Genomic DNA, 23630 nt, shown 5'->3' with positions numbered 1-23630 from the left:
AGATGATATGAAGATGTCTGAAATAAGTACCATCTTTACACTTAGGATGTAGATGATGTGAATTACCAAGACAAACGTAACCAAAGAATCAGATATGTGGAGAATGAGGGGATAAGCTTGTTGGAGAGGTGACACTATACATATGCTCTGTGAATGATACCAGTAGAAATGTTTTACAGAATATTCAGTAGAATTTATCACAGGAGTCATTAGTAAATTCAAATAAACAAAAAATGATTTAATTTGGCAATTTGAATTGATTATCTATGTTGAGAACATTCTCAGTAGAGGTGAAGTCCACATTTTAGGAGCATTTGAGTGTGAGTGAGTGTTTCTTGTGCTTTCTCAGTTGTTTTACTTATTCATTATTTTTTTTCTTCTGGTGTGTTTGCTTTTTATATTTGCCTATTTATTTTCTAAAGAGAGATGGACAGAGGGAGTGGAATTGGATGTGTGGGGAAGTGGGATCTGGAAGGAGATGAGGGAGTGAAAACCATGATAAGAATACTGTATAATTTTCAATAAAAATAAATAAATAAAACCCTAAAAGGGGGAAACAAGGACACAAGGAAGGTCAAAAAATGTTTTTAGGCTGATTTATTACAAATAAAATGAGGAAGAACTGGAAAAACAAAAGGAACATGGTATAAATAAATGGGCACTGACATCAGACAACTTAAATTTGGGGCAGAGAGGGAATTTTGAAAGCTGTGATCAAGAAACCACAGTCAATTAGGCCAACCCATGTTGGCTTGTCTCTCTGCTAGATCCTTGCATGCTACAAGCAAATATTTTCTTGAAGAAGGAGGCATATCATGAAGGCATGGGGGTGAGTTGATCTACCTGGAACTGTCCAGGGAAGCAAATACTAATCATTAGTACTTCGTGAGTTCTACTGTTCCAGGTGTGCAGTCTCTGTAGGCTGATTCTAAGGGCATTGTGATAGCCTCCCAAAGGGGTTCACAGCAGGATTCATTCCCTGCTGCCATGGGGTAACATCATCATTACAGCATTTGACATTTGCCTTTCTTCTATCTTAATCCCATTTCCCCAAATCCCGCACTTGAGCAGTCTGTAATCTTTCAAATAGACTCCATGCACACACATAATTTCTTCAGGTTTGCTTAGGGACAAAGTCAGACAGAAAGTGCCAGTAATACGTCATCTAGGAATCCATCTTCAAAAATAAATCCCCTTGCTGATGAACAAAGATTAAACACTGCAGATTTAGACAACTAACCCAAATCCACTTTTCAGTGAGATTTGGTTGATATATTGATAGACGCAGGCCAGCCAGTACTTTTGGTGACTTCCTTCCTGGGCGTGGCCGGGCCACGCCCATCAATCCTCTAGCCTTGACGTTAGGAGGATATAGGGATTGTTGCGTATAGTAATCAGACTGAGAAAGTCCTGCCCTAGACTTGCGTATTTTTCAGCTCGTTTACATAAAGCCTGACCTGTTCAGTCCTTAGCGGGATGCCTCTCCAACACCTCCCAGACCACTTTTCTGCTCAGTGCTTTCGTGTGACCGTCCTTGTAACCTTGCTGTCTACATCTTCTCACGCCTGTGGTAAGCCACCAACGTTTACAAGCATGAAGCTCAAAGGCAGTCCTAAAACCAGTTATGGGGTTGGGGAGCAAGTACAATATATATGTAGACCAGGATTCATAAGACAACCTGCTTTCAACATCTCCAGTGTGTGTACTGCAAACGGCCAGTGGTCACCCATTTCAAAGAATGCCTGTTCCAAAAAATCATGTCCAAGGCAAGGTGATCCCATAAATGGCCAAGTAAACTTCCCGAATGGAAGTTCTGAGTTTGGTACACAAATTCAATACGTTTGCAATCCTGGATTTTACTTAATTGGTGAGGGAGTTCTATATTGTATTCTTGCTTCAGATTCAGAGGTACAGTGGAGTGCTGAAGCCCCAATATGTTCAAAGATTTTCTGTCAACCACCTCCAAATATAACAAATGGAGAATTCTCCCCAAGTCACAAAGACGTATTTGAATATCATGAAGTGGCAACTTACCGATGTAACCGTGTTTCTGGCAAGGATGAACTATCACTTGTTGGTGAGAGCCAGATTTATTGCTCTGAAAACAGATTATGGAGTGCTAACCCTCCTGAGTGCAAAGTGGTCAAATGTCCACGTCCCGTGATTCAAAATGGGAGACAGACGTCAGGATTCAGCAAGAAATATTCCTATAGAGCAAGGGTTATGTTTGAATGTAACCAGGGGCTTTTCCTCCATGGGAGCGACACCGTCATGTGTGAGGGTAATAGTACATGGCAGCCACCAATTCCAACCTGTCGGAGCGAGCCACCTCCTCCCCCTCCCACACCTTCCAGTACAGGTGTTCCAAACTCTACCAAAGGAGGACCAATTGATTTTGGAGATTCAAAGGGATGGATCATTTCGCTGATAATGATGGCCGTGTTGGAGCTATAGTAATTTGCATTAGCTATTGAAACATCCTCAAAGGAAGGAGAAAGAAAAGAGGAATAAACTGAAAATGTCACCTGCCAGAACAAATTAACTATTCTAAGCACAGCAGGTTGAATGGTTTCCACATACTGTTTTATATTCTTATTTTTTTTAATTCTATTAAAAATTTTTCAGATATACAATAACTATTCTGTAATTTCTCTCTTGTAAATGAAACTGTTCAGTCATAATGGGAATGTAATGGGAGCATAATGTGCCTTGAATGTCGTTATTCTTTGATACTTTTTGAAGTTGAGTTAGGAACATATTTTCTATTTACCCTTAAATAAAACATGTACACACACACACACACACACACACACACACACACACACACACAATCTTTGGCAGTATTAGTGCATAAAAATTGTAAGATCTGTGCACTATGCAGTTCAAAATAACACTATCTTTCATTAATAAATGAGGATTTGAGGATTTTTTTTGCACAAACACCAATGCTAACTCTTTATGTTCATTCTTTTTATGTGTGAAAATCCTAACATTATATGCAATTTTCATTGAAGACAGCACTTACAAGTATAAATACACTGCATCAACTTTTATTCTGAAATGTAATACTAGGACAAGTTTGGTTTCCTTGATTAAGAATATTGTAAAATTTTCATAAATTAATCAGCAACATTCTTTTTCATTTTTGTGCTTTTGTAATATCATTATTACTTATTTAAAGAAGCTTAAATGTTACATATGGTACTTGTATCTATCTTAGTAAACATCAGTAAATGAGTTTAAAAGTCCAGTAAGATTTTAGAATTAGATGCGTACATCTGTGAATTAGCACAGCCTGAAATCCATAATACGATTGGCTCATGGTTCCAAGTGAAATTACTCGACCTCATGTTTTACTTAAAGAAAATTTCATATATTCAGTAACCCACCTTAAGACCTACCTATGAGTGGTTCTAACCCATCTCAAATACACAGATATCTTATTTTAAACATGTCATCAATAAGTAGGTAGTTTCATATAGAGCAAATTCAAACTCAACTTGTATCAGAATCTAGTCTACTTACAACAGCTTTCTATTAGAAGCACTCAGATCCAGAGTATCAGTTCATCTCCTGAAATGCTAAAAGTCAAGCAATATAGTTCACAGAAAGCAACTTTACCTTGTATACTCTACACTTGTCATTCTAAGGATGAGAGACGTGAACATAGTTCATATGTGTTCATGTTCACACAGGACATCCCTCTCCTCCTATCTAGACAATCTCTCTGAGCAGGATAGGAGGCAGATAAAGGTGGCTGCCTTTTAAATTCAAATCATATTCTTACAACTTTCATTTTAAACATTTATGTATACAAACATACACACACACATCCATCCATGCATACATATATTCATACATACATACATACGTATGTATTCACAGTTGGGTCAGAAAAAAAGATACTTTGAGAGGAATATGACTAGGATTCAAGAGTGAGACAAAATGATGATGTTTTGCTCCATACAGACATGGGGACCACACACAGGAAGTGCCACTTCTCTTAGAGACCCCTGGAGGCACTTTAAGAATACAAACTTGGAACAGAAATAAACAAGAATTCTGTATTCAACAGAATTAGAGTTTGATATTACTATTTTGACATGTTTTTCGAGAAAGTACTAATTGCTTAGAAACAAGGAACAGCAATACTCTTTAAAAAAATTAATAACATTTTAACTGACTATTTTATGCTTCAAGAGAATTTACTCTTACATCAAACATTTTTTTTCAGGCTGAGGATAGAATTTGGTGCTAAAATGTCTATCTGGCATCTATAAGACTGAGTTTATCCTAACACTGAAAAAAAGGTTCAAATTCATTATTGATATTTGAGATTTTGTTTGACAAATAATTTACCATTGTATGAAAGCACACTAATTTTCCAAAATTTTCCAAAAGTGCAAATAAAAGAAAAAGAAACAAATTTAGATTAAGTTTTTTTAAGAGCAAAAATACAGCATATTGACAATTTTCATACACTGTGGCACTATTTTCATTTTATTAAAAACTGGTTCTTCAAATCTGCTGAGAATATGACTGTACATCTGATGTTGGACATAGCAGTGTAGGTCTGTAATCCCATCAACACCTGAGGCTGAGGGAGGAGGATATTGTTAGTACTCAAGAACCAAGTTGGGCTACAGAGTGAGTTGAAGGCCAACACAGGTAACTCTTTACTCTTCAAAAGTAAAAAGAGTGTTAGGGATATAGCTGAGTAGTACATTGCTTGACTGGTATTCAGTCCCCAGTAGCAAACACACACCCCCACACCCACATGCATACACACACACACACACACACACACACACACACACACACAGAGCAACTTAATTTCTCAAGAGATCCATGGCTTCTGCTTTCTGCCTGACCAAATTTCATTGACCTAAGTGGTCTGTCTCCACTGCCAGTGTGCATAGTCAATGCTATGACTGCTCCTAAGTAGTCTTTTAAAGCTAGGAAGCTAATGCTTTTCTCCTTGACCATGCTCCATATACAACTGCCCATCAGGTTGTTTGAGCGTTATTTAGACATCAATTACAACTAATTAAAACAAGGTACTTCCACTCTTGTCTTGAAGGGATTCAGCTACCAGAACATCTGGATTCAAAGAGGCATCCATGCCAGCTGCCACAATAATCCAAAGCTGTGAGACCATATTACTCAATGAAGGCTGCTGAACTGGCAATGTGTTTTCAAATTTAATTGGACTTACTGTTCTTAATCCCAGCTGCTGACTAGCTAATGTTTCATGGAGCCAACCTAACACACATGTTCAAGACACACACAAATATGTACACATACTTACACAAAACACACATACACACACATATATGCAAATAAATATGCATATGTATTGTCTCTGTACAATCTTGATTCAGGCTTGTCTCTTGGAGGGATGCTGTCATCATGACTTTCCTCCCCTTCATGAAATTTCTCAACATACTAATTAATGGATTTAAATATTTTCCTGAAAGTTCTAACCCTGTCTTAGAAGATCCCACATATCTCAAGGTTTCAAAGTTTATTATTAAACTGAATAAGAAAAAAGAGGAAGGGAGAGAATGGGGGGAAAGGAAACATAACATAATGGAAGAGCTAAAAAAAAAAAAAAAAAGACATAAATTTCCGGGCAGTGGTGGTGCAGGCCTTTAATCCCAGCACTCGGGAGGCAGAGGCAGGCAGATCTCTGTGAGTTGGAGGCCAGCCTGGGCTACAGAGCGAGATGCAGGACAGGCACCAAAACTACACTTTCAAGAAATCCTGTCTTGAAAAAAGAAGTCAGTTGTTTCAAATGCAAGAGACGATTAAATAAACTATAAAGTTAACAAGTTAAGTCTGTAGAGGAGTAAACTTTATTTAATGTAAAGTATATAAAACATTTTTTTTATTTCATACTTGTAGTTCAGGCTGACCTGAAACCCATGATATTCATGACTGAGCCCCCATATACTAAGATTATAGGTACATACCACCACAGTTGACTGCACAAAGTGTTCATAAGGGCAATGAAGTGCTCAGTAAAACTTAATTTTTTAAAAATTAAGGTACAAAATAAAGGGGGATCATAACTATGTTAAATAAAAACTTGGAAGGCAGTAAATGTTTTTAAGTGTTAATAGTGCTTTTCCAATCATCCCTAGATTCTTAATGTTATGATTTGAATATGAAATATACACAACAGCCTTTTTTGTAGAACATTTGATCCACTGCTGATGGTATTACTTTGTAAGTTTCTAGAAACTATAGGTTTGTGTCTAACGGAAGGACATGTCATTAAAGTCATGTTCTTAGGAGAGACTGCGTCATGTCCCAGTGTTTACAATGAGTCTTAAGAAAATGAGACCACACAAACCAAAGCATTTTGGCAAGAGAAAAATGTTTACTTCTGCATAGGAGTGCGTAGTGGTACTTAAGCAAGGAAGCAGGGTAGCACATGCAGGAGGGAATCCCACTGGGTTTCTGTGTCTAATGTAATAGGGGCCTCATTCTGAATGGTCATGGCTTAGCCACAGTCTTACATAATGACTGGGGAAAGTATTTTGCATAGATGCAGCCTAATGACTTTTTTAAAAGATGGAAGTTATTATGTCTCTTAACTTTTGATACAACAGACAGAACAATTTAGATTTCCCATAACAAGACAATCTCTCTCTCTCTCTCTCTCTCTCTCTCTCTCTCTCTCTCTCTCTCTCTCTCTCTCTCCCACCCTATCAATCATAAAGGAAGGAATGTCTCCAGGGACACAACCAGCACTCTCCAATAGTGTTTCTAATGGAGTCAAATCCACATGGCTTGTATATTTTTGTATATTTTTTCCTTTAATCTTGGGCATTTTGTTCCTCTTTCTGAGAATGTAACTTGAAACACTACAGAGCCAATAATCCTATAGAGTGTGTCTGCAAACTTGTAGTTTTATATACATTCACAATGTACTTTTGCTGCCTTCTAGATGATTTATTTTGCAAAACATTACTGCACAGTTGTAAATAACTTATGTACTGTAACTTCACTTTCAGCTATATGTAAAGAAATAAATTAATTAAAATGCTAAACAAAAAAGGAAGGAATGTCTCTCATCTCATTCTTCCCATCACCACCACCACAATGGTCTTCCCAAGCACATTAGTTAAGAAACAATGGGCTGGGACATTTGAAAAGTCCTTGAGTCTGACCAATACTCTGTCAAATACCAGTACAAAAAATTGATGCCTGCAATGGGACTGTTGCTATGACCAAACCCAACAATGTGGTTCTTAGTTACTCGTTACGTTTTCTGGAATTTGGGAAAGTTTGGAGACACAAATTAGAGAAACCATAGAACATTTTAAACAGAATGGACAATTCTGGATGATCTCAGATAAGAATAATACAAAAAAATTGACCAGTGGTGGCCTGTGAGGCAGTCCATCAGGAAAAGGTGCTTGTCACATAAGCCCAGTAACATGAGTGATTACTGGGACACACATTAAGAGGGAGGAAGAGAACTAGTCCCACAAAGTTGTCTTATAGCGTCCAAACATGAGCCACTATGGTCATGCTCCTGTGCCCAAAGGTCTTGCATCCTTCCAATCCACGTTGCTCTTCTCTCATCTCTTCTTTTTGCAATGAGACACTTTACACTGCTCCTTCATATCTGGGGCTTATGTAACCTGCATTTCATTTTACAGGAGCTCAGAGATCAGAGATTGCCTGGACTCTCAAAGGAGACTTTGAACTTAAGACTCTTGAAATGATGTTGGAATTGTGACGACTTAGGGGACTCCCAGAGAGGGACTAAATGCATTTTGCAATATGATTTGAGGAGGAGTCAGCATATGAAATGTCCCCACAGACTCAAGTGTTGAACACTTAGTTCTTAGCTCCTAACATTATTTTGAGAGTTTCTAGAAGGTGAAGTGAGGACCTGTTGGAGGGAGTGGATCACTGGAGACATTTGCAAATGAGACTTGGTCTCTGATCCCTTTCTTGATGTTTCCTATCTACTCTGAGGGAATGAGCCCCCTCTTCACAGGCTCCTGCCACTAAAATATTGTACCCAAGTTTATGAAATCAAGCAATCATTAGTTGACTCCTCCTAAAGTGAGCCAAAGTAAACACATCCACTCTAAATTTTTAAGTCAAGTATTTTATCACAGTATAAATAGACTATTAAAAATATATCTACTGCACATGTAAATACAAATAGATATATGCATGTGTATGTGATATGTGCATATGTTAAACTTGACTTTCCAAAATATCAAGACTAGGAACAAACTTCCCATCTAATTCCTGTATACACTCTGCTGAGTACCATTCTTTGTTTTCTCTCTCACTCCTCTTAGCATCACACTTCTGTTGCAATAGATTCATTTAGAAAGATACGTGTGACTTTGGTGCCCATATCATACAAATGAGCCTGTGGAATCCCCTACTTTTCCTCATTTTTACAGCCCTAAAAAATTAATACAAACAGGTCAATGACTATATCCTCAAGGTCCAGATGCATTGCTAATGCTATGTCCAGAGTGAGAACTCATTCTAGTGATGGGCTTTCTTTTCAAGCAACACCAGCTTGGTTCATGTTTAGACTACATTTTTTTTAATGGAATGGGATTCAGACATAACTACTATCTGTGCAGATTGGAAATGTTTATCTATAAAATCAGAAATGATTGATTTTGGAGCATGTACTCTGGACTTTCTGTGGAAAACACAAACAAATACTAAGTGAAATCCCAGTGATTCCTACCACCTGCCACAAGAGGACACTGTTCCTGACAATGTGACCTAAGTCCTTCAGTCCCTAATGCAGGAAAGGCCTCAGTCAAATCCCATACCTCTCTGATGAGCCACTGAGACTATGATAACAATTTAGTTAGTACAAAAAAGGCAATGCCTCATTTCTTGTCATACAAAGTGCCAGGAACCATCCTCAACAATGAACTGGTCCCAGCAGAGAATGTAAGGAGTTGATGGGGGCCAGAGGTGAGCCAGACAATAGTGGTGGTGATAATTTTTCAACTTGACTGACTAGCAGCCAGAGTGCTTCTTTATACAGAATTTAGTAAGCAAGGGTACACCATGTTGTTTCAAATCATAGATCATATCATTTTTTGGACATGTATTTCACTTCCTTTTGTTCATCTTTTAGTCATCATTAATAAACTATGACAGAACAGAGTTATCATTTCCAATCATTTTCCTTTAAGTTTTGACAGCATTGATAAACAGAGTTATCATCTTTACTAATTTACCCCATAACCCAATTTTTAAGAATCTAGAGGCATATAACAGCTGGTTCTCAGGATAGTAGCTTTTGTGGCTACAAGGATACCAGAACAAAACAAAATCTTCAAGCCAGCCGGGGTATATTGCCACATCCCAAGCTGTGAATCATTAACTCTTAAAGGTCAGAGTGCCCAAGAAAAATCCTCAGGCCAAAGCTGCTGTAGCTATTATTCAAATTCTGGCATAACACAATGTTTATATTTTATATCCTTTTAAAATTTGTCTACATGTCTAATCCTGGAATTCTGCTGTTAATGGTCATAAGACAACACAGTGGCTCTGTATCTGCTAACTTCTCTAAGAAAAGGAGGTCCTGACATCTCATTCTTTTATCATCTTCCACTCCATACTTTGGTCATCAATATAAGTCTCTGCATAAGGCTGAAGTAACTTCTCTAATCTAACTTTATTGCTGTATAAGCCATATAATTGTCTGAATGTGTAGTGGCAAGAGGTTTGCAATCTGAACTGTGATCACCTCCTCTAGCCCACTGAATCTTGTTGAACTTTTTACGTTTACTTTGTTCTGATTGTCTTGTCCTGAGTATGAACAGGGACAGATGTTTTAAAAATATCTCAGAACCTCATAAAGAGACCTCTGGCTTCTTTATGTATGTCACAACCTCCAAGTAATGAGGAAGACCTTCAAGTAGATAAAGATATTTCTCTAAATCAGGAGGGGTGGTATGCTCAGGAATTTCTGGGGAAGCAATGCTCCTTGGAGAAGGCATAAATGACTAATACAAAACTTTCCATCAACCCAATATTCCCAAATTGTACAAATATTAAAAGTGTCCCTAGTATTCAACAAGTAGAGAAGAAAATCAAAGGTAGCATGGCAGCCATCATGTGGCTCAGCTTTTCTGGATTTTTGTCAAACAGCTTTTGTGGTGATATATTGTATCTGCCGATATATTGTGCACCCTAATAAAGCTTATCTGAGGATCAGAGAAAAAAATCAACTACTATATTAAACACAGAAGTCAGACAATGGTAGCACATGCCTTTAATCCTGGCATTTGAGAGGCAAAGATCCATCCAGGCCTCTGTAAGTTCAAGACCACACTAGGGAACAGAGCCAGGCATGGTGACACACACCTTTAATCCCAGCACTAACCATAGATGTCTAGAGGTCTGTACAGACAGACAGAAAGTGATGTAGCTGGGCAGAGAAAGTGAGATGCATATAGAGAAAGGCATATAGGGGTGGGTATACAGGAAGTAGGTCTCTATGGCTGAAGATTTCCAAGTGGTAAGAACATGCTTGGCTTCTTTCTACTTTTCTGTTCTCTTGGTTTTTATCCTAATATCTGGCTCTGGGTTTTTTATTAGTAAGACTATTTAGCAATTTGCATTACAAGCTGTGCTGGCTTTATGACTTCTGCCATTCCCATCAGATATGGCTGTGCCACTAAAGAAATAAAGAAACAAGAAGGGGTGGGAAGCATGGGGGGGGGGAAGAAAAAGAAACTCACTGAGTATAAACAAATGTTTAAAGGCCTAAAAATTAAAATGATTTTCTCTGTTGGTAGTCGTGGGATGTATACTCCCTCACCACCCTTCAGATATTCTGGAAATTATGTCAGATTCTGTAGAGAACATAGTGTTTCCAATGTTGATTAAAAGAAATCTATCCTAAGAGGACATGAGAGCTGTGAACACAGACTGACTGTACTCAGTGAATCTCTCACATTTTTGTTTTCTTGTGCCATTTCTTTCTTTACCATGGGGGACCAAGGCACTTGTTTTTCCAAATCATGTCCCTAGTTCTACTTCTTATAGTTAGTTCCTAAAATTTAACCAACAAGGCTTTTAAGAAATAAAGTCTCTCCTTTGAAAAGAAGGCAGCTGTTCCACAATGAAAGACGATGTTCCACTTAATGTTTCTGCTCAACTCCATGAATTTGCTGCTTTCACTATGCATGTTACTTAGTGCCAGCTGCAGCAACTTGTTTGCCAGGAAATATTTAATTGAATAACAGTGCTATCGTAAAACATTTGAAATGACTTAGTGATAGGCACTTCTGTACATAGAAAATTCTAGATACAGAAGTGTATTATGTAACGCTTGAAAATATGATATCCCTGTGTGTTGAGGGAAGGTAGATTTGTGAGCAAAAAGGCTGTTTCCAGTGCTTTTGAGTGATTGCTAGTAGCTCAAGGCTGAAGCATAAAAATTTTCAAAGCTAGTGTACTTAATTGGCCAGCGATCCACAGATGATGCATAAATCCTTTTGACACAAAACAATGCAGACTTGTAGACCAAATGAGAAGGATTTTTTTTAAAAAAGACATAAGGAGTAGCAGGAATAATGAGGGAGAACACATGAGATGCTCAGAAATGCTCAGGATTGGTTCAACCAAATCACAAGCTAAAAACTTATGCCTTGTGCCCCACACACACTTCCCAGTCACCATTCAAATAAATTTCAGGACTTGTGTTTCTATTATCCTGTCACTATGTCACTTAATTGATTTTTTGTTATTTATTATATTTGTGTTTTAATTTTATACATCAGCCATGGGTTCCCCTGTCCTCCCCCCTCCCGATCCCACCCCCAACATCCCCCCTGCATTAACATCTCCTCCAGGGCCAAGACTCCCCTGGAGATTCATTTAAACATGGTGGATTCAGTACAGGCAGGTCCAGTCCCCACCTTCCAGGCTGAGCAAAGTGTCCCTGTGTAAGCCCAAGATTCCAAACAGCCAGCTCATGCACTAAAGACAGGTCCTGGTCCCACTGCCTGGATGCCTCCCAAACAGTTCAAGCTATTCAATTGTCTCACTTATCCAGAGGGCCTGCTCCAGCTGGGGGCTCCACAGCTTTGGTTCATAATTCATGTGCTTCCATTCATTTGGCTATTTGTCCCTGTGCTTTTCCAGTCTTGGGCTCAGCAATTCATGCTCTTACAGTCCCTCCTCATTCTTGACAATTGGACTCCTGGAGCTCCACTTCCATCAGTTATTGGATGAGAGTTCCAGTATGACCATTAGGGTGTTTGGCCATCTGATCACCAGACTAGGTCAGATCAGGCTTTCTCTTGACCATTGTCAGTGGTCTACAGAGGATGGATCATTGTGGGTTTCTGGGGACCTCTTGAGCACTCTGCCTATTTCTGTTCTCATGTGGTCTTCATTTATCATGGTCTGTTATTCCTCATTCTCCCTTTCTGTTCTTGATCCAGCTGGGATCTCCTGCTCCCCTAAGCTTTCTTTCCCTCAAACCTTGCCCTTCATTACTCCCATTGTCGTCCAGGTTGTTCATGTAGATCTCATCCATTTCTCTGTCATTGAGTGATCCCTGTGTCTTTCCTAGGGTCCCATTTTCTAGGTAGCCTCCCTGGAGTTGTGTAGCAGTCTAGTCATCTTTGTTTTACATCTAGTATCCTCCTATGAGTGAGTACATACCGTGTTTGTCCTTCTGAGTCTGGGTTACCTCACTCAGGATGATTCTTTCTAGATCCATCCATTTTCCTGCAAACCTCATGATGTCATTGTTTTTCTCTGCTGAGTAGTACTCCATTGTGTGAATGTACCATATTTTCTTTATCCATTCTTCAGTTGTAGGGCATCTAGGTTGTATAAAGTTTCTGGCTATTAAAAGCAATGCTGATATGAACATAGCTGAGCAAATGCCCTTGTGGTATGATTGAGCATTCCTTGGGTATATGCCCAAGAGTGCTACAGCTGGGTCTTGGGGGAGATAGATTCCTAATTTTCTAAGGAAGCACCATATTGATTTACAAAGTGGCTGTACAAGCTTGCGTTCCTACCAGCAGTGGAGGAGAGTTCCCCTTGCTCCACATCCTCTCCAGCATAAGCTGTCTTCTGTGTTTTTGTTCTTAGCCATTCCAACAAGTGTAAGGTGGTATCTCAAAGTCGTTTTTATTTGTATTTCCTGGATGATTAGGGATGTTGAGGAATTCCTTAAATGTCTTTCATCCATTTGAATTTCCTCTGTTGAGAATTCTCTGTTTAGTTCTATAGCCCATTTCTTAATGGACTGTTAGGCATTTTGATGTCTAATTTCTTGAGTTCTTTATATATTCTGGATATCAGCCCTCTGTCAGATGTGGGGTTGGTGAAGACCTTTTCTCATTCTGTAGGCTGTGGCTTTGTCTTGTTGACCATGTCCTTTGCTCTACAAAAGCTTCTCAGTTTCAACAGCTCCCATTGATTGATTGTTTCTCTCAGTGTCTGTGCTACTGGTGTTATATTTAGGAAGTGATCTCCAGTGTCAATGAATTCAAGAGTACTTCCTACTTTCTCTTCTATCAGGTTCAGAGTAACTGGATTTATGTTGAGGTCTTTGATCCATGTGGACTTAAGTTTTGTGCACGGTGACAGATATGGATCTATTTGAAGCCATCTACACATTGACATCCAGTTATGCCAACACCATTTGTTGAAGATGCTTCCTTTTTTCCATTGTACACTTTTTGGCTTCTTTGTGAAAAATCATATGTTCATAGGTGTATGGGTTAATGTCAGGGTCTTCAATTCGATTCCATTGGTCCACATGTTGGTTTTTATGCCAATAGCAAGCTGTTTTTATTATGATAGCTCAATAGTAGAGCTTGAGGTCTGGGATCATGATGCCTCCAGAGGTTGTTTTATTGTATAGGATTCTTTTGGCTATCCTGGGTTTTTTGTTTTTCCATATGAAGTTGAGTATTATTCTTTCCAAGTCTGTGAAGAATTGTGTTGGTAATTTGATGGGGATTGTGTTGAATCTGTAGATTGCTTTTGGTAAGATTGCCATTTTTAATATGTTAATCCTGCCTATCCATGAGCATGGGAGATCTTTCCATTTTCTGACATCTTATTCAATTTCTTTGTTCAGGGACTTAAATTTCTTGTCACTTAAGTCCTTCACATGCTTAATTATAGTATTATTCTCCTTATTACCACACTAAATTATTGTCAAGCCTTTTTGTTTAGGGTTAACAATCCTATGTCATTATAAAAACTTGCTTTCTTTTAGTTTCCTCTTAGCGAGTTAATTAATTTTTTAACAGTCTTAGTCAGGAAAGAATGGGAAAATAAAAATAAACAAAATTAACAATTGTATTAATTACACATATATAATTATAATTGTGTATATTAATATATGAATATTAATTTATACATAAAATTAATAACACAAAAATTGACCTGCCTAGATATATGACTGTACATACTAAATATATAAATATCATATGTATATAACTGTGTTTATTACACAAAATGTAAATTAAGGTAAAATTAAATGCTTTTTTACCATATGAAGATCAGTGCTTAATCTGGAATTCTGTAGGAACCCATCATCTTTGAAGGCAGTGTTATTCTCTCAAGGCATTTTTTCTTACATCACATGGATTAAATAAATTTAATATTCCTGCCAATAACAAAATTCAGGAAGCCCTGGTACTGACTGTAGGAACACCAGCAATGCTTTCCCCCTCCACCCCAGGTCAGTGTTTGGAGAAAGCTTCTCTAAACATGGTGCTTGAAGTCAGTCTCTGAGACACAAGAGCAATGGGCTCAGGTCAGGAGAGCAGGCCCTTGCCTCGACCAAATCTATCTGTCCTAATGTTTTAAACAGATTTTCCTTCATTCTCAGATAGCTGTTTGTAAGATTAAAAAGGGGTTCTGGCAGCCATCCCTAAGACTGTTCATCTTGTGTTTTAAGATAGGTTATTTCTCTGGCCTGAAACTCATCAATTAAGCTAGACCAGCTTGCCAATGAGCCTCAGTAAGCCAAATACCCCTTCTTTCCCAGAATTTGAATTATGAGTAAGTGCCATTGGTATCCAATGTTTAAAAAAAAATTATTTGGTGCCATGGGGGTGGTGGCAGATGCCTGTAATCCCAGCACTTGGGAGACAGAGGCAGGTGGATCTCTGTGAGTTCGAGGCCAGCCTGGTCTGCAAAGCAAGTTCCAGGACAGCCTCTAAAGCTACAGAGAAACACTTTCTCAAAAAAAAAAAAAAATTGGTGATCTGCAGATTGAACTCAATACTTGTGCAAGCTATCTCCAGAGTCTGTATTTCTGTCATTAGGTTCTTATTTGTATCTAGGAATTTTTCCCAAATCAGACAGAAAAAAAAGTGAAGAACAGGACACAGTTGTGAGTGATACATTTTTGTGTGATTTGCCAAGGTATTGTCATTACACAAGCCTCAGTTTCCATAAATTTGAGGTGAAGATAATAGTAGAGGATATTTTATATTATATTATTATCAAATTAAAGCTGTTATAGGCATGACCTATGAATGCATACATGTCATAAATTAAATATGTTGATATTCATCAGCTAATAGAATAAAACAAAGTTGACAAGGTCTCATAATTAGAAGAAGTCTGAAAATTCACTCTGTTTATTTACTGGCAAAGACAAACCCAACTAGGTAGCACAGCCCTAGCATGTTATGATATTTAAAGAGACATGGCTGTCAGTTGCTTCTGAATTTATAACACAGAAATAGGGTGCCTCTATGTATTATTATGTGAGCTGTATAGCAAAATATGGAGCTGCAGAGGGGAAATAGAGCCTGGATTGCACTCCACTCTCCACATGTTAACTTAGCCACTCAAATGAAGGAGAGCCCCAACTTACATTGAATAAATGAGTAAACAGTTTAGGATAGTTATAATGTACCAGAATAGAACTGAAACTCTGCAATAAATGTATACAACATGTTAATGTGCTTGACTGCTCGAGAGGTAAGGGAACTGCAGCTAAGACAGGTGAAACAAGTAGCCGAGTTGTCCCATGGAGAGTCTTGTGAACATATTAGATTTCATCCCTGTATCATTAAAACATCTGAGCTCACTTCTGGGTTTCAAAAATCCACAGATCCCTTGGCTCATTCCAGATGCAGGTCTGGAAATTCCACCTACCCCCCCCCCACTAGAAACTCTGCCCTGGAATATTCCACCCCCAAGAAACACTATATAAGCCTGCATTCTGCTCAGTTTTTTGCTTCTCACTCAGGTAGAGGCAGCCACCCTCTTGTGTCTTTCCCAATAAATCTCTTGTGTGAGGTTTGTTGTGCAGTGTGACTGTGGTATTTCTTGGCTCCTGATTTCCAGAATACCTTTCTCCTCAGAGCTATAAGCCTGTATTGGGGAAACCTTTCCCTTCAGAGCTGTAATACTTACAACACCCTCTTTTATGACACTATACAATACTGTGTTTATTTCTGCACAGCTATTATATCTCTCCTTCACTCCAGGAAGGTTTTTCTATGAAGAAGTTGTGGGTCACTTCTTAGATGATGTTCACACAAGTCAGTGTGGGTTTCATAGGAACACAGAAAAGCTGGATGTCATAGATCAAGAAGATCAAGATCTCAACTTCTCCTCTTTTAAACTATTTTGCTCATAGCTTCTTTGGGTGTCTTCATCTGCTTCATTCTCGTTTTCATATCTGTTTCCACGGTGATCCTAATATGTACATATGTACAAACTTTCAATGTCAACTTCAACTCTAACATACACCATCTGCCTTTAACTCTGCCTCCTCATTCAAATTCTAAACTTCATGGAGCTCACTGACATCTCTTTGCAAGATAGCCCACTCAAGAATGTTCCAACATACTTACTTTTATCTGCTTGACAGTTCTGTCAGGGGTTGTTGTATAGCACTTTGTTCTGAGGGTAAAAGTCTTCCATCTTGGAGGGAAACTTGTCAAGATGCAGGGATATAAAAGAAAAAAAATTTTAAGGCGATTATTTTAGGATAGGATATTTACAAGGAGGTGAAACAAAAGATTATTTCAGTGTTTGAGGGGGGAGCCAGCTAGGTGAAACCCTCTGTCCTAGAAGGAAGCTCCATTAAGACAGGAAGTAAATAACTCAAAACAGATTCAAGAAGTTCCTGAACTTGATAAGATTTCACTAGATTCTTGCTACTGCAAGAGCATAACAGTGGGAAAGACTGTTGGGAATCACAGTTAGACAAGCCAAACGGAAAAGAAGACATCCAGACAAGCACAGCTGGAAGAAGCAGCTGAGCTGCTTAAAAAAGGCCCATTCCAACTGAGCTACATGGAACAGATACTCTCAAATCTGAGCTGCCTGTAGACTGTGAAGTGTACTCCAGGCTTCCAGCCTTGGTGAGCTGTTACCTGTGCTGGGGTGGGCTCTATGGATGCAGCTGTCTTTGAGTCATTTTCTTTTCTGTAAGTAAACTGTCACCCATATTCCTCTACATAGCCCCAATAAAACTAATCAGTTCACCAGAAGAAAGGAAGGGAGGGAGGGAGGGAGGGAGGGAGGGAGGGAGGGAGGGAGGAAGAAATTAAGTGAATAAATAAACAAAAGCAGTCTTGTAAGCAGTCCTGGTGTTTCCTGACCCCTCAGAGGCACTTCTCTGTATTTCTCTATTGAATGCAATCTCTGGTAATGAGATCCCCAAACGGGACTGGAATTCATCATTCCATTTGTGACTGTGGCTCCCTTCAGCCTAGTTTCCACAGATGGCTCAGAAAGCAAGTGTGATATCACTTTTTATTCTCATTTTTGTTTTTCCCTATTACCATAGTTCCTTTGCAAATACTATCTCAAGTGATCCATTCCACCTGAAAATCTTGTTTTTATTCATTTCCTCAGGCAGGAGCATTCATTCACATTTCCCCACATAAAGCATCTACTCTTTGTCCAATTTTCCTTTATCATCAGTGTGTCAACTTGTTTTTAATAGTTTTTTAAAATAGTTTGCACAGCATTGCTTTGTCAGATTTGTTTAAAACTAGCAAACTTACAATGAGATTAAAACATGAACCTTCTTATTGAGGTTTGGATATAGTCTTGAATGTATGTGTTCACAACAGAAAGCCTGAGGTTTTTTTGTTTGTTTTTGCATTTTACTGAAAACAGATTCTTCTCTCATACGTCTCTCCCACAAATGCCACTCTCTCCACTACTTCCAGCTTTCCCCCCTCTGCCCCAGATCTACCCCTCCTCTATCTCCCTTCAGAAAAAATGGCACGCTTCCATAAGGCAACAACAACAAAAGATACAATAACACAAGAACCTCTCACATTGAGAGGCTGGACAAGGCAACTCAACAGGAGGAAAAGATTCCCAAAAGCAGGCAAATGAATCAGACACACCTGCTCCCATAGTTAAGAGTCCCACAAAAAAACATCAAGCTAACAGCCACAACATATATGCAGAGGATCTGATTCAGACCAACGGAGGCCCTGTGCTTGGCACTTCAGGCTCTGTGATCTCATATACACCCTGCTTCACTGACTCAGTGGGCTGTGTGTTCTAGTTCCCCAGTTTCTGGCTATTTTGATTAAAGCTACAATAAACATAGTTGAGTAAGTGTCTTTGTGGTAAAAATAAAATGTACTTTGAGTATATGCCCAAGAGTGGTATAACTGGGACTTGATTTTCAATTTTCTGAGGAACTGCCATTGATTCCCTTAGTGTTTGGTCAAGTTTGCACTCCCACCAGTGATGAAGGAGTGTTCCCCTTGCTTTATATCCTCTCCAGCACTCGCTACTACTTGTGTTATTGATCTTAGCCATTCTGACAGATAAGATGGAATCTCAAAGCAGTTTTGATTTTTATTTCCCTGAAGACTAAAGGTGATAAACATTTCTTTAAGTGTTTCTCAGTGAGTTGAGATTTCTCCATTGAGAATTCTCTCTTTAGGTCTGCACTCTATTTTTATTTTTAATTGGATTATTTGCTTTTTTTTTTTTTGACATCTAGTTGTTTAAGCTCTTTATGGATTTTGGGTATTAATCCTCTATGAGATATGGAGTTGGTAAAAAGCGCTTTCCCTGTTCTGTAGGCATGATATCATCACCATCCACTCTTTATCAGAGATCAAGTGATACTCTATCTAATACCCATTTAGCCTCCAAAACTAAGTTAAACAAACCTCTTTGTATTATAAAGTTTTAAGCCTCAGGTATTCTGTGATAACAAAGGAGAACAAACTAATACATCTAATACATCCTTCTTCATTTTTGGTTGAGGATTATTTCTTTAGCTAAGAAGTTTGCTCAGATGACTACAGTTAGGCAGTAAAATTAAAACTTCACAACATGCAAATCCCAAGAAGCTGTGTGGCATTCAAGAAGCTGTTAGTGTGAAGTAACACCACCTGAAAGTCTCATGAACCTGAGTCATTTTTCAGAACTGCAGGGAATTGATTTGAGTTTGGTAAGTCCAGCTCTACATCTTAGTGTTATCATTAGTTCACTGGTAAAAGGTTTTTGTATGGTAAGGCAAATAATGCAGTGTATATTACGCATATATATGTATATATATTCATATATTCTTAGCATATGTTTAGAAATGGTATTCATTCAATGACTTCAGAAAAATCACCTACTGTGTGGGGACACTAATTCACTGTTGCTAGCTTTTGTTCTTGTAGTGTACAATGGCAAGAAAGATGACTCACATACAGCTGTATTTTTCACTTGTCCTATTACTTTGTTTTCAAAAATTTGTTTTATTTTAACAGCCATAACTTTCAGGAGTAAAGCAGTTTGGGAGGGGGCATTTGATTATAGCTTTAATCATGAAAATAAATCATAGCCACTCATATCATGAATCCAATTATACATCACATGATATTACTTTGTGTCATTAATTTTATATCATATTCCTTTATAAGGATCTTATAATATTTAAATTAACTCAAGCAGTTCCCATTGCATAATGCTGATTATGTATGCATATTTGTAGTAAATATTTTAAATTTATGTGTGTGCAGTATGCATTTCTATGCATACTATGTGTATGTATGAGTCTACAGAGACCAAAAGATAGTGTCAGATACCCTGGAACTAGAGTTGCAGGTAATTGTGAGTCTCTCTGTAGGTGCTGAAATCTGAGTTCCAATACAAGAGCAGCAAGAGCAGGGTTGTACCATCTCTCCAAAACTAGGCTTTTTCCAGACCTATATTCCACTACATATTAATTATAATATTACATGACATAATCTCCCCTTCTTTTGCTTATATGCTTTTCAGTTTTTTGTCAATTTGATACAAGCTAAGAGTCATCTAAGAAGAGGGAATGTCAATTGAGGAATTGCTTCCAACCAATTGGCCTGTAAGCATGTCTATGAGTCATTTTTATTGAATAATAATTGATGTAGAAGGAACCCAACCCATTGTGGTGAGTGCCATGCTGGGCAGGTTGTCCTGCATTATATATGAGGGCAAACTGAAAAGTGGAGAGCAAGTCAGAAAGCAGAATTCTTTCATGGCCAGTGCATCAGCTCCTACTTACAGTATGTGTCTTGAGTGCTTTCCTTGATTTCCCTTAATGGTTTACTGTGATACGGAAGTATAAGGTTAAATGACCCCCTTTCTCCAGAAATTGTCCTAAATGAGTGTGTTTTATCACAGCGATAGAAATCAAACTAGGATGCTGTCTTAGTTTCTGGGGTTTTGTTTTCTGTGAAAAGACACCATGACATTGCAACACTTATAAAGAAAACAGGTAATTGGAGTGGCTTGCTTACAGTTTCAGAGGTTTAGTCCATTCTCATCATGGCAGGAGAGAGCGTGGCAGCATGCAGGCACACATGGTGCTGGAGCTGATAGTGCTACATCTTGCTTTATGTGCAATAGGTAAGTCGACTGACACACTAAGGGAAGCTTGAGCAAAAGAGACCTCAAAGCATGCCCCCACAGTGACATATTTTCTTCAACAAGGCCACACCTCCTAATAGTGTCACTCCCTTTAGGGTCCTTTTTCTTTCAAACTACCATAGGTGCTTACATGAGAATGAGCAGCATGGAGGCATTAATTTAGTCTTTAAAATGAATTGAATATAAATTTTTCCTATTCTAGGTTTAGCTGTGTGATCTCAGACATGAATGTGTGTGTGTGTGTGTGTGTGTGTGTGTGTGTGTGTGTGTATTCACCTATACTGAATTATTTAACTTACCATTCTACCACATATATCTTTAAAATGAAGGATGATTTATGATGGTTTTTTTTGTCCTTCACACTCTCTTGCATCTACATATTCATTTTGATTCCCACTGTCATCCTTCATCTGGACCCTCATCCCCAACTGTTTAAGTGCTGATATCAACAGGCTCCCATCTGTTCCCTAGGCCTCCAGGCTCCTTCTCATCAAAGCATGCCCCTGCCAAAATAACCTTTACAAACTATTTTAGTTCATGTGACTACCCACACCCCACCTCCAATTAGTCATAGGCTTCCGTTTTTCCCAGAGCAAAATTGCTAAAATATATTCTGTAGATCATTGATTCCACAAAATGCTTCTTGGAAACAAGGATCTGAGAACATATTGGAAAATACAGAACATTTTATGCTTTGCTTGAAATTTCACAGTGAATGTTATTATACCAAAGCCTAAACTATTAACTTCTTACACTCACAAAATTTTGGCCTCAGAATTTCTAACTTCCTTGTCTAGTTTAGAATTCTTACAGCTTTACTAAAGATAAATTGTTCAAAAATGACCTCTTGATTCTCCTAAACCCCATTTAAACTTATCCCTACTACTTCGTCCGTATCCAAACAAAAGCTCATTTTAAGAAACTTCCTTAGAAGTCATTCATGATTTTTTTTTCTTGTTTCATCTTCTACTCGCCTTGACCACATCAAAGTCAGGAGTAATTGAGCCTCCCTTCTTTTGAATTCAACACAAAATCACCCAATAATTTCCTATAAAATATATTAAAATCATTCTAGCCAAAATATTCATTATCATATTCTTTAAAACTTTAACAGATTTATGAAAAGATACCTTTCCATTCACCCTGATCATCAAACATTTGTTCTCTACAAAGCAGGTAGGATAGCACTTTAAAAATATGAAACAAATGTCCTTGTATGAAAATATTCAAAGGAGCTAAGAGATAGATCACTCAGCCTAGCTCCTTTATGCCTGTCATGGCAGCTATGGCAAGACTGAAGGCATAGGAAGGCAATTCACTAGGAAACTTATGGACTAGATAGCTTGGCCTACATGACAAAGCTTCTTCCAGGCCAACAAACAAGAGTCCTGACCCTCAAGAAATATGTGGAAGCTGCCCAGGTACATAGACAGATTGATAAACGGTCTTATTAAATAAAAACCTGGAGCCAGATATAGGTGTCAAAACCTGAGAGATCAGAGGAATAGGAAAAGCTACAAGCTAACCTCACCTCACCAATACCTCAGTCTCCAAAGAGAGACCTGCTTCCTATATACCCATGCTTCTATACCTTAATGTTCTGCTACCTCACTTGCTCTCTTCTTCCAGCTATATTACTTCCTCTTCTTGCCCAGCTCTGTCACTTCCTGTCTACCTGCATAGACCTCCAGATCTCCATAGTTAACAAGTGTTGGAATTTAAGGTGTGTGCCACCATGCTTGGCTCTGTTCCCAGTGTGGCCTTGAACTCACAGAGATCCAGATAAAGATCCCTGCCTCCTGAGTGATAGGATTAAAGGTATGTGCTACCATTGCCTGACTTCTATGTTCAATTTATTGGCAAGCTTTTTCCTCTGATCCTCAGATAATTTTGGGGGGGGAACACAAATAAAATATCACTACAATAGGCTATTATCTAACATTCTCAAACAAGTATATCCATACCCAGGAATTTATATACACACCACATACAAACACACACACACACACACACACACACACAGAGAGAGAGAGAGAGAGAGAGAGAGAGAGAGAGAGAGAGAGGGAGAGAGAGAGAGAGAGAACTTCTCAAATCATCTGGGGGGGAACACATAAGAGGGATACAGAAAGAATGACCACAAATAACTTAAAAAAAAATGAAGAATAGTGAAAAGAAAAGCAAAATGAAAGGAAATCCAGAGAAAATTGCATGACATCGGACTGTGCCTAAAAGAGAAATATATAAGACGAAAATCCCACATCTAGTGAAATTATTGTTTAAAACTAAAATTCAAGGGACTGCAGAGACAACTCACAGACTAAGACACTTTTCATATAACTGTGAGCCCTTAATCGCTAGATACCATGCAGAAATGGGATTTGGTGTGTTATAAAAAGGAAGAAGACATAAAGTGAGGCAGTGGAGTTGGAAACAAAGGGGGAGTTGGAGGAGGCAATTGTGGAATGGAGATGGATGTGATCATATATCATTTATACAGGTATAAAATTCTCAAGTTTTTAAAAGCTGTCCAAAAGTGTCATCAGCCTGCCATCCTAGCACCTGGATAGATCCTCAAAGCAACTAGGCTAGACCATCAAATTCTGGGCACAAGGAGAAGCCCAGCCTCAAATAGAGAAGAGAAATCACAAGGCACCCAATATCCACTTTGGGTTTTCATATGCTTGGTCATATATGTGCACACATACGCACTTATATGCCCACACTCATGTGGACAGATGTACATAAAA

At 38.4% G+C, this 23630-nt stretch overlaps 1 protein-coding gene across 1 annotated transcript; it reads left to right on the top strand.

Annotated features, from left to right (window-relative positions):
* The first annotated feature begins 1476 nt into the window (after positions 1-1476).
* LOC118570688 (membrane cofactor protein-like) lies at positions 1477-2454 on the top strand. The gene has a single exon (XM_036169353.1). It carries the CDS (start codon positions 1477-1479, stop codon positions 2452-2454), a length of 978 nt encoding a protein of 325 aa, XP_036025246.1.
* Positions 2455-23630: the final 21176 nt, after the last annotated feature.

Source organism: Onychomys torridus, chromosome 19, assembly GCF_903995425.1.
Source record: "Onychomys torridus chromosome 19, mOncTor1.1, whole genome shotgun sequence".
NCBI lineage: Eukaryota > Metazoa > Chordata > Mammalia > Rodentia > Cricetidae > Onychomys > Onychomys torridus.
The sequence above is the reverse complement of the archived record's forward strand: the minus strand, read 5'-3'. Positions and strand labels throughout refer to the sequence as shown.